This window comes from Microcebus murinus, chromosome 2 (genome assembly GCF_040939455.1).
Source record: "Microcebus murinus isolate Inina chromosome 2, M.murinus_Inina_mat1.0, whole genome shotgun sequence".
Taxonomy (NCBI): Eukaryota; Metazoa; Chordata; class Mammalia; order Primates; family Cheirogaleidae; genus Microcebus; species Microcebus murinus.
The window spans coordinates 89252382-89264053 of NC_134105.1; the positions used below are offsets into that span (position 1 = coordinate 89252382).

The 11672-nt window shown below is 57.3% G+C and overlaps 1 protein-coding gene across 1 annotated transcript; it reads left to right on the plus strand.

Annotated features, from left to right (window-relative positions):
- The first annotated feature begins 301 nt into the window (after positions 1-301).
- LOC105863963 (chymosin-like) lies at positions 302-10689 on the plus strand. Its single transcript, XM_076010389.1, has 8 exons — positions 302-475; positions 1289-1532; positions 2280-2398; positions 6161-6360; positions 7829-7942; positions 8739-8883; positions 9426-9524; positions 10303-10689. The coding sequence occupies exons 1-8, from the start codon at positions 302-304 to the stop codon at positions 10438-10440; spliced, it is 1233 nt and encodes a 410-aa protein (XP_075866504.1). The 3' UTR covers positions 10441-10689.
- Positions 10690-11672: the final 983 nt, after the last annotated feature.

Below are 11672 nucleotides of genomic sequence, written 5' to 3' on the forward strand. Positions count from 1 at the left end.
AACATTTTGTAAAATGCACCTGGATGGTTTCTACCAGCATTAAAAAAAAGAAAAGGAATAGAAAACATCAGAGCACATTGCATTCTGTAAGGGCATGCACTGATCTCAGAATTGATGTACAACACATTTCTTACCTTGAGTTATGATAAAAAGAAATGTTGGAAAGCCACTGGCTGAGGGTCAGTGGGATACTGACCAGAAGGCTGGGCTGGGAGGAGCAGTGTGGGGAGTGGTTTATGGAGCCCAGAGCTCTGGGCGCTTCTGGGAGGCTGGGCAGCCTAGGAGAGACACCCACGCCATCATGGAGTCCGCCCATCTCCTCAGGGTCCGTCTGCACAAGGGGAAGTCGCTGCGGAGGGCCCTGCGGGAGCATGGGCTCCTGGAGAACTTTCTGAGGGAACACCAGCATGCAGCCAGGCAGAGGAACTCCAACTTCGGGAAGGTGGCCCGCAAGCCTCTGATCAACTACCTAGATGTGAGTGACTCGCCAGCCTCCCCACTCAGCCCCGCCTCCCCCGGCTTTCCCTCTTTCAGGAATCTTGGCGTCTGTGGGTGGGGGAGGCCGTCTCCCTGCCCTCAGTGAGCTCCATGGGAGTCAGCAGACCCAGCAAAGGCCACCGCCGGGACGGCGTGAGCTCAGGCGACCTTGCTCACACAACATCCCTCCGGGGTGCATAATCTGCTCCCAGGTCCAACCTTACGCCTGCCTTCCCCAGCCCAGGGAGACCATGCCTGAGTCTAGGCTCGCAGGGATGGGGACAGCTGGTGCCGGTGCCCGTCTGTAGCCGTCCAGGACGTGGTGCCATCTTCCTCTTCCTCCCACACAGGGCCCAGGCAGGAATGTCCCTTGTGTCCTCTTCCTTTCTGGAGCTTGTCTTTCTCTCATCTGTCACTCTTGACGGTAAACAACCAGCCTTTTCTCTCTTCTGTGCTCTCATTTTCCTATCTAGGTCATCTTCGCCTCCCAGCCCCAGCTCTGACAGCAGGGAGAGCCATTGGGGAGGCAGGTGTGGCAGGGACAACTTGGCTGGGGACTTGGGGCCCTGTGTGTAGCTGATGCCCTGCCTCTCTGTCCAGTTCTCCCTGCCCTGGCCGGGGCAGCCCAGTCTCCCTCCAAGGCCGGATTTACGTTTGGGGCCAAGGTCTGCTCCTGAGGCTGATTCCAGCACTGGCTGTAGGGCTGGTGGGAGGATCAGGCCAGGCTCGGCGGGGCGGGACCCTGGGGGAGGGGTGCTGGAGAGGAAGAACCCTCCCCAGGATCCTCCTTCTGTTTCCTCCCCCTCCACAGCCCAGGTCTCTGCACAGGAAGCACAGGGTCTCCAAAACTGCCCACGCTCCACGCCCAGCTCAACCTTCCCCTCCCTGCCTCTCTGTCCCGCCTGCCTTTGACGCAGTGCCGTCTTTCTGTCCTCAGTGCGAGTACTTCGGGAAGATCTCCGTCGGGACCCCGCCCCAGGAATTCACCATGGTGTTCGACACGGGCTCCTCGGACTTCTGGGTGCCCTCCGTCTATTGCACCAGCAATGCCTGCCGTGAGCCACCTCCCTCTTCCGCCCCACCTGCCACGCTCGGTCAGGGTGGCAGGGCAGCGGGCTTTGACCTTCCCAGCCTCCAGGTTGTGTCCTGTCTCCTCACTTGACCTCCCAGATGGCCACAGACTGGGGAGCTTTGCAAATCACTGGTCTAAGCTAACAATGAGGGAATGCTAGTTTCTTGAGGGGTGTTTTAGATCTCTACTGGGAGCCAAGGCAAGCTGCTTACCTGCCTGCATCCTCAGTTTTCCTTTCAATAAAATGGGGCTATGACCTGCCAGTGTGAGCTGGAAGAATAAAATGAGAGAGTCTATTGCTAACGATGGGTAAACACTAAACTTGTGTTCATCATTTATTTTTCCAGCAATCCTGGGAGGGTGGTGCTCTTTTTATCCCCATTTTACAGATGAAGAAACCAAGGTGTGGAGAGGAAAAGGGACTTGGCTGAGATGACTCAGCTGGTAAAAGTGAAATGTCCATGGAAACCACAGGGAGGGATTTTTCCTTTCATCTTTTTGTTTGGAAACTACACAGGCAGCAGTGGGTGCCAGTGAGCTGGGTTGAGCAGCAAAGAAAAATTTTCTTTATTAGACTGTGGGACTAAGACTAGAGAGGATGGGCTGTGGTGAGAACAGCCAGTATCCAGATGATGCTCTTTCAAGGCCTGGTGAGGGTTTAAGCCCTGGCTGTCTCTGTGGGTGGCGAGAAGATGCTAAGAGCCCCGCTAACCCCCGGTTTGTGTTTTAGAAAACCACCACCGCTTTGACCCGCACAAGTCCGACACCTTCCAGATGCTGAACAAGTCCGTGTCCATCCAGTACGGCCAGGGCAGCATGCAGGGCTACCTGGGCTACGACACCGTCACCGTAAGTGGGCTGCGGCCGGCCAGCGCTCACCTCGCCTTTCCCACCAGCGGCTTTCCCACGCCGACGCCCGGCCCTGGTGGGCTGCACACCCCTCTGTGCCCAGCCCACGCGGGGGGCTCCGTCGGGGAGGACTCCGAGAGGGATTTTAGCCAACAGCCAGCTGTGGGTTGTCTCTTCCTCCCTCCTCTCCTTCCCGTGTCAGTGATCAGAGGCCCAACTGAGAGCCTCCGCCAGGTCCAGGTCCCCACCTCGGGGACCTTTCTCACGTGTCCTTGCCACAGTTAGTTCAGAATTAGGAGCTTGTGCCAGAAGCAAGCTCTTCAGTGTCCTATGTGTGATCTTATTTTTAAATTTCATTCTTCTGACGGCCCTTTGAGGAAGGTATTTTTATTCCCATTGTTCAGATGGGAAAACTGAGGCTCAGAGAAGTTGAAAACTTGCCTGAAGTCACACAGTGGGCGCCTGCAGGTGCTGGGCGCCAGACCCGCACCTCCAGCTCTCTGAGTAGTGCTCTCTGCTAGACCTGACTCTCTGTAAGTCAGAGCAGCATCTGGGCCTCGCCCTTACCCCTGCCTCCCTTTGGCCTCAGAGTACCTGATACAGTGGTGGAAACTTAGTAAGTGCCCGGTGCATTTTAGTGTCTTTCTTTCCTCTCACGTCATCCAGGATTAAATGCCGAGCAATATCACTCTATGTTTATCACCTTGATCTTCTTAGGGTTCTTCCTTGGGTCTGGCTGAAGTCTCTCTTGCTTTGAGTCCAGCAGGGCACAGCCCTTCTCTGCTGACAGCCTTCTCCCCAGCCCCTTCCTTGGCCGGGCAGGTGCTCGGGCCTCCCAAGAGTTAGCACCAGGCAGCGGCGGCCTCAGCGCCTCTTGCTGAGGAGGCCCAGCCATCGGGCCTCTAGAAGGCTAATTCCCCTGCCCGGGGCCCTGCTTCCTCTGCTGTCAGGAGCCACTTGCTTTCAGTTTTGCTACTTTGGGTGCATCTTCACGGGAGAGCTGGCCCTGTGCTGGCAGCCTCGGCTGTGGTGCACTGGGCTGCTTTTACTCACCGCCTTGGGCAGGGGTGGCGGGGGGAGAAAGCCAGGGGTCAGCCCCCAGCAGTCTCACGTGGGAGGGGAGGGGGGTGGGGTGGCCCGCCTTGGGAAGCCCTGGGCTGGTTCTGTAGCTGGCCTCATGCAGGCCCTACTCTACTCGTTTGGACCAGAGCGGGCTGGTTTCAGAGTGGGGACCAAACGGGGAGGTCATCCCAGCCGCCTGTTTCCAGCAGGAAGGTTTGGGGGGAGGAGGAAAGGGTGCCGTCCAGTAGGCCTAGCCTAGGGCCTGACTCCGGTGGCCAGGTGATGTTGGGGTGGGAGCAGGGGAGGGGTTGTCACCAGAGCCATGGGGAAGGGGGCTCTGAGCGCAGGTGTGGGAGACGCTGAGCTCTGCTCAATCCAGGGTCTCCTCCCATCCGGGAGCTCCCTGAGGAGGGGGCGCTGGGTGCTAAGCTGAGGGGAACGGGTCCCACCGCACTGGGCTGTGGTCAGGAGCAGGGCTCTGGGGCGGATGCAACAGGCTTTTCTCTATAGAGAAGGGTGACTTTGGGCAGGCCTCCATTTCCTCATCTGTGGAATGGGCATAATAATATTTGCCTCAGAGGATTGTGGTAAGGAATAAACAAACTAATTATGTATTATTTGTTTGTCATTTCATTCTCCACACCTCATCTGTCCACAAATCCTGTTGACCCTCCCTCCCTGGCCATTGAGGGTCTGCCCACTTTGCACCCCTCGCCTCTTGGTTCCGCCCCCATTGCCTCCCAGCTGGGTGACTGGAACAGCCTCCCAGTGGACTGCCTGCTCCTGCCATGTCCCGTCACCGCCTGACACAGCATCCAGAGGGACACTTTAAAAAGTCCTGTCATGGCCTCCTCTGCTGGAAATCTTTCTGCAGCTCCTCACTTGGACTGAATATAAGAGGCCTCTCCCCCGCCCGCAAGGCCCCACGTGATCCCTGCCCTCCTCTGCCCCACCCCACCTCGTCTGCTGTCTGCTGTGCCCCTGACCCCACCCCACGCAGCCTGCTAGGACCGGCCACCTGTGGCACCCGCCTGGGCCTGCTCTCCCCTCCCCAGACCTCCGATGTCGTTACCCACAAGGCCTCTCTCCCCACCCTGTTGCCCCCACCCTGCGCTGTGTTTCTTTAGAGTGCTTGTTGCCATCTGGCATGTTCTACGTTCCTTCCTCTAAAACTTACTTTCTGTCTCCCCACTGGAATATAAGTTCCCCCGGGGCAGGTGCTTTCTTTTGCTCATTGCTATGTCCCCAGGTTCCAGCACCCAGTGCACCGGAGACCTCATCTGTTTCTTGACGGAAGGAAAGCACGGATCCATTTTCACTCTGGCACTTGGCCCTCGTTCCTTTACTCGCTCCACGAATGCCTGCTGGGCCTGAGTCTGGGAACCGTGGCTGTAGGGATGAACACAGGGACGAGGGGCTGTCCTCTCATGCTCACACTCTGGGAGGCAACAGCAGACACACACGTGAGATGACTATGCACAGCGCTGAGTGGCATGAAGAAAACAAAACTGGAAAGTGTGAAAGAGGATGTTTGGGGGCCGGGAGATGGATTTAGTTGACACGGTGGACATGATGGCCTGTCCCAGGCTGAGGTCTGAATGGCTAGACTGCAGAAGCCAGGCCTCAGAAGACCTGGGGAGAGCATTCTGGGCAGAGGGAACAGCAAGTGCAAAGGCCCTGGGGCAGGATGGGTTGGGGCACTGGGAAGAAGAAGACCAGCGTAGGTGGAGCAGGGTGAGTTATGGGGCAAGAGGAGTGATACAAGGAGTGAGAAGCAGAACCACAGTGCAGGGGGACTCCAGGACAAAGGTTTCATTCTGAGCTCCATCGGGACCCACTAGAGGGTTGTAGCAAGGGTGGCATCGCTTGATTTCCATTTTTAAAGCTCCCTGTGTGAAGGATGGATGATAAGGGGTTAGAGTGGAAGCAGGAAGCTCAGTCGATCGTGGCGGTCTGCGCTACAGACAGCGGTGGTCGGAGTAGGCTGGTAGACACACTGGCCATGGGGGAGGTGGGCAGACTAAGAAGGTATTTTGGAGTTAGTGCTTTCTTAGCGTAGTGCCAACAAATGTTCAATAATCCAACATTTAGAAATGCCCCATGTGTGTCAGTGTTAGTGATATTTGGCCTGAGCTCCGCCTCGAGGTGCAGGTTTTATTATTCCACTTAACAGATAAGGGGATTGAGGCTTGGAGAGGTGCTTGTCCAAGGTCACACAGCTGGCACATGGAGGGACAAGGACACACACCTGGGTGTTGGGGACATAAAATGTGTATGTGTTGTTTTTGGACTCTGTGCTGCCTCCGTGGTGTTTACTGGGAGACGCTCCGGGCGCAGCTGATGGGGCCACAGTCTGCAGGGGCCCCGGAGCATCCCTGCCCCTCCCTCCTTGTCTGGGCTTGTCCCCAACTTTTGCACGATGAGCACCATGTCTGCGCCCAACACTGTGTCCTCCCTTCCCCTCCTCCTTCCTTGGCCTCATTGGACCAAGTCCTCAAAACTGCAGCACTGACTGCTGGGAAAGGAGTCTTTTTTTTCTCTGAAGTTCAAAGAACTACGTAACCTATAAGAGGGAAGGAGGGCCAGCGAGGCTGAGACTCTGCTACTGGCTCCTGAGTTGGGACTGGTGGCCCCCGCCCTGGGACTTTTCTGTCTCTGGCTGCGGGGCCCCCAGCGGAGGTCTTTGTGACTGTCTTGCAGTTCTCCACCATCGTGGGCGCCTACCAGACCGTGGGCCTGAGCAGGCAGGAGCCTGGCTTCATCTTCGCCTACTCCGAGTTTGACGGGATCCTGGGGCTGGCCTACCCCTCTCTTGCCTCTGACTACTTCATGCCCGTGTTCGACAACATGATGAACAGATACCTGGTGGCCCATGACGTGTTCTCGGTGTACATGAGCAGGTAGGAGCTGTGCCCAGCCAGGGCCTGGCTTCGATGCCCTCATAAGGGCTGTTGGCTTAGGAGAGTGTCCACCCCTTGGGGACACTGCCACTCGAGGGTCGTTGCCAGCCTGCAAGCAAACCTCCTTGTTCCAGGCACATCCAACTTCTTGTCCAACGGCCCAAATATAGTCATTGATACAGCCAGAGTTCACAGGGCCAAACTTTGACTGTCATTTCTGGCATGTAAAAAACAAAGCCTGATCTCATCTCTGCCTAGGGGCTTTTAGCTTCTTTTTTTCCTAAGTGAGAAGGCCTCAATTACTATTTGTTGATATAATTGAGATCCACAGACTTTTAGCACCAACTCCAAGAGTCTAACCTTTTCCTTTCACTAGGGAGGAAACTGAGGCCTGGGAAGGGGCCATCCCCCTGGGAACTAGTCTCTGAGCCAGGCCTGGAGTCCAGGGATCCTGCTCCCAGCCCAGTGCTCCCTACTCCACCTCCCTATTGCACGTGAGCTGGGGGGGGGGTGTGGGTGTGGGTGCGCAGTGAGGGGTGAGGGGGAAGGGACCACCTCCAGGAGGAGGGGCTGAGGCCAGGAGCCAGGCAGGGGGCTGCCTGGTGCATTCACTCACTCAGTGGCCGGTTCCCTGGGCCCTTGCTGCGTGCCAGAGGTGGGCACAGATGGCAAATAAGACAAACTGGGAGTTAGTGATTCAGCAGGGGACGGACAGCACACGATACGCAGTTGCAATCATAGAGCTGTGATGAGGGTGCTGCAGGGGCGGTTTGGGGTGTCAGAGGCTTGCAACAATGTGGAAGCCCACGCTGACGGAGGGTGGCCAGGGCAGGCTTCCCGGAGGGAGTGGTGGGGGCATCCAGGTGAGACAGAGGGACAGGGCAGCGCATTCTAGGCCATGGGGATGGTGTGTACTAGCGCCCGGGGGTGGGATGGGGCCTGATGAGTTCTAGGAACCAAGAGCAGCGGCGTGGGAAGCAGGTGCGGTGTGGTGTGCGGGTATTCCCAGCCGTGCACGAGACACTGCCCCAAAAGGTACTGAGGGGCTGTGGGCTTGGGTGGCAGTTTTAATCCAAAGTGTGGAACCCTGTTGGGGTCTTCTCCTACTGGGAGCAGAAAGCCCCAGGTGGTGGGTGTGGGGAGTGAGGGCAAAGGGAGACAGCTGGGAACACCCAAGGGTGGCCGGCGCAGAGCCTGGCTGCCCCGGGACCTGTGTGTGGGCTGCTTCCTCCCCTCACATAGTGACGGCTGAGCTCTGGGCTCCGGGTGCTGCCAGGCCCAGTGTCGAGGTGAGGGCCACAGCATTCAGGAAAAAGGATGCTGCCACTGATACCAGAGGGAAGCCCTGTTGGGGAGAGGGAGGGGCGAGGCTGGGAGAGCTCGCCCACCCCAGCGGTGGGCTGAGTCTCAATGGCATCTGTCCCAGGGCAGGGCTTCGCTGAAGCAGGGAGTCTTGTCTTGGTTTCAGGAAGGACCGTGGGAGCATGCTCACGCTGGGGGCCTTCGACCCGTTCTACTACATGGACAGCCTGCACTGGGTGCCCGTGACCAGGCAGGCGTACTGGCAGTTCACCATGGACAGGTGGGTAAGCGCAGCTCTGTGTAGGCCGAGCTCGAGGACAGCTCCAGGTGTGGGAACACAGGGACGTGGGTGTCAGGCCCTGGGCTCGGAGAAGGACTGTGGCACAGTGGCTTGTAAGACTGTCCCTCAGAATCTGAACTAGATACTTCCAAGGCTGTGACCTTCATCAGTGATAATGCTCACGGTCACCTCTGCCTTATTAATAAGCCGAGTTGCACTGGCGGAGCGCTTACTACCCGCTGGGCCACGTGCTAAGCGATCACCTGACCGCCTCTCTTATTCCTCAGTAAAGCCCCACGAAGTGGGAGCCATTAGCATTTCCATTTGATAATTTACCAACACCAGGTTTGAGCCTCACAGCCCTCCCGTGCGGAAGTCAAGGGAGGGGTTGTCCACGCACCCGTTTTATAGACCAGAGCCCGAGTGCACAAAGGTTACGTAACTTGCCGGAAACATTCAGCAAGTAAATGGCAGAAGGGAAACTTGAAGTGGATCTCAGCTAAGTAGTGCAATACTCGGTCTACCCCTTAATGAGTGTGAATTTGTTGTTTTAGTGTAATTTTTGTCCCATCAAAGGTGGGATGTCCTCAATTTAGCCAGTAAGTTGGGAGAAAATGGCTTTAGGTCTTTTCTCTGGGCTCAGAGAGTTTTGGGGGCTCCAGAAAAGGACCCAAGGGAGGGGCTGTGGGGGTGGTTGGGCCTTCCTCCCTGCCTAGGGATCCTGGCAGGGGACAGTAGGGAGGGCCAGGCAGGGGACACTGGATGTGCCTCAAGCCATCCTGCTTACCCTCTGCAGTATCACCGTCGGTGATGTCATTGTGACCTGTGCCAGCGACTGTCAGGCCATCCTGGACACGGGTACCTCCATGCTGGTTGGGCCCAGCAGGCACATCCTCACCATCCAGAGGGCCATTGGAGCCACAAAGGGCCAGCACGGCCTGGTAAGGCCGGACCCTCACCCCACCCTCCAAGATCCCCTTAAAGTGGGGTCCCTTTTCACTTGGAAGGAATGGTACAGGTGAAAGGAGAGGGGCCCATTTCCCAGCAGAGGTTGGGCTTTGGCTTCGGCCTGTCATCGCTGCTGGAGCTCCCTCGCCTTGTGCGGTGGCCGTGACCTGACCTCCTGGTCCTCTGGGAGGGCCGTGCCTTCCCTACATGTGGCCTTCGCTGTGCCCCCGTGTCCCTCCTCTGCCATGAGTCCATCCCTCTTCCTTCCTGGCAGCCGAGTGCACCCCGTGTCCTTGCTCTGGCTGGGCCTGGGGAAGGGGGAGACACGGGGATGAACCCCTTTGTCCCAAGCTGGGTCTCTCCCTGGGTTGACTGACAGCTCATCCTCCTCAGTGTGAGTCTTTTGAGGACCATATCTTGGGACCAAAACACAGGGTGCAGAGGAAGGGGTCCTGTGCCACCAGGACCACCAGGGTGCCTCTTCCAGCCAGATGACACCCTCGCCTCCTGTAAGGGACCTCCCTTGGTTCTTTAGTTTGACATCGACTGTGCAAGCCTGAGCAGCATGCCCACGGTTGTCTTTGAGATCCATGAAAAAGAGTTCCCATTGCCACCCACTGCCTACACCAGACAGGTATGTCTCAAGGAGGCGGCCTTGGGCTCCTCCTGTCCCCCTTCTCCCCCTCCCTCCCCAGCTGTGGCCCAAGTTGGTGAAGTGGGTGATAAGAGGTGGCATGGACTCCATAGCAAATAGAGGGGCATTCCTTTAGACTGACTGGCCCTTCTGAGTGGCGCCATGTTGTCCTTGGGCCTCATTTGTGGCCACTACAGCCTCATCCTGGGAGAAATGGGGACCAGGAAGGACAGCCCACCGTGGCTTGTAGGGGGTAGATCCGCAGCTCCCTGTGGGAATCTCCATCTACTGCTCAGTCTTCTAAGCCCAGGGGCCTAGAGCACTGTCCAGGGTTTTCCTAGCCAGCCTGGGCTTTGTGGGGACTCAACTCTTGTCCCCACTGACCCACTGACTTCAGCTTTGACCTAATTCTGAGCTCCCTAAACTGGCCAGGCAGCCTGCCTCAGTCCCCGGGCCTGCTCTGGCTGGTCATCAGGGCAGTAGGTGCTGAGAGCAGAGGGCAGGGACTGGGGAGGACAGTGACGGGGAGGGGTCCAGGACTGGATCTCCAGGGCCCCACTTGGTGATCCTGGATGAAGTCATTTTATTTTTTGAACCTCAGTTTCTCCATCTGTTGAATGAGATGAATTTGATAATTGTTTGCTTACCTGGGAAAGTGATTTCAAGGATAAAATGAAACAGTAGGGGAGGGTAATTGCAGGGTGGGGTGTAAAACACCCGTATTTAGGCGCAGTGAATGGAGTTGGGACCCGCCTCACCTCAGCCTTGCCTTTCCCAGGACCAAGGCTCCTGCTCCAGCAGTTTCCAGGGTGATGATCATTCCCAGCAGTGGATCCTGGGGGATGTCTTCATCCAGGAGTACTACAGCGTCTTTGACAGGGCCAACAACCGCGTGGGGCTGGCCAAAGCTGTCTGACCGCACCACTGACTAAGCGCTGTGCTATACACACACACGCACACGCACACACACACATGCACATGCACACACACACACTTGCACACATGCACACTCGCACACACATACACACGTGTGCACACACGCACGCATGCACACATGCACATACATGCGCACATGTGCACGCATGCACACGTGCATGCGTGCACATGTACACACATAGATCAGGTTTTCAGGCAGGTGGTTTCCAATAAACACCACATTTCTGCAAAGCCTGCCTTCCCTTGTCATCACCGGGGCTGAAGCCCTGCACCATTATGGGTGTGGGCTGTGACTACCAGGTGGTGTGTGGGCAGAGTGGGGGCCGCATAGGTGGGGGAGGGCTGAGGATGCAGTTGGTGGGTGGAGGCTTCCTCGAGGGCAACGGCCATTTCAAGCTGAGGCCAGGGAAGACCAAAGCATGGCTCGCCTACCTGTCCTCCTACTCCAGGTCTTTCTGGCAGAAAGGCACACGACGGGAGGCCTTTGTAGGACAAGACTTGTTTGGACGTGGGGATGAGAGTCAAGGGCTCGGTGGTGCGAGCCTGAGCAGAACACCTAGCCGCTGGTGGGGAAGGTTCTGGTCTATTAGGACAAGGTCCTGGTCTGTTAGGTCCCTGTCCACAGCCGTTGGAAGAAGACGGGTGGTGGAATAGGCAGCGGATATCTGGGAAAGACCGAGGGTCTTGAAATTGCCATTCACCCTGGGGAAGAGCCACAGCCCAGAGTCCCATCCTCAGTCTCAGGGGCTCGGGCCCTGACTGCCGGCCTCTGAGTGGCTCCGTCACGGAGGGCAGGCTCCTGTCAAAGCCAGAGGCCAGCGCTCACATTCCCATGGCCGCCTAGGCCCACGGAGCCCTGCACAGTCTCTGGGGAGAGGCCACACAGGAAACCCAAATGTTAGAGGGCCACACAAGGGGATTCTGGTAGATTTACATGGTTTTTCTCAGTGAGGCTAGTTGGAGGCCCCTCAGCTATGGTGGGGGCAGTGGACAAGACTCTTGGGGAGACCACAGTGCTGGGTATCAGCTGGGCAGACCCCTGGGCAGTGCTGTGCTGGGAGCTGCACGCGTTTGCCACCACGGCCCTGCTTCCTTTTCAGTTGTCCCCCCTTCTTCCGCCAGTCTTCTCCCTGTCAGGGGAGAGCACAGCTGACCAGGCTTCTGCTTTCTAAGCCGTGGCTGGCCTGCCCCTCTACCCACCACCCCAATATA

Coding starts and splice junctions, on each gene's coding strand:
- LOC105863963 (XM_076010389.1), top strand. CDS start 302: ATGGAGTCCGCCCATCTCCTCAGGGTCCGTCTGCACAAGGGGAAGTCG. Junction 1,533..2,279: donor TTGCACCAGCAATGCCTGCC/GTGAGCCACCTC, acceptor TTTGTGTTTTAG/AAAACCACCACCGCTTTGAC. Junction 2,399..6,160: donor TGGGCTACGACACCGTCACC/GTAAGTGGGCTG, acceptor ACTGTCTTGCAG/TTCTCCACCATCGTGGGCGC.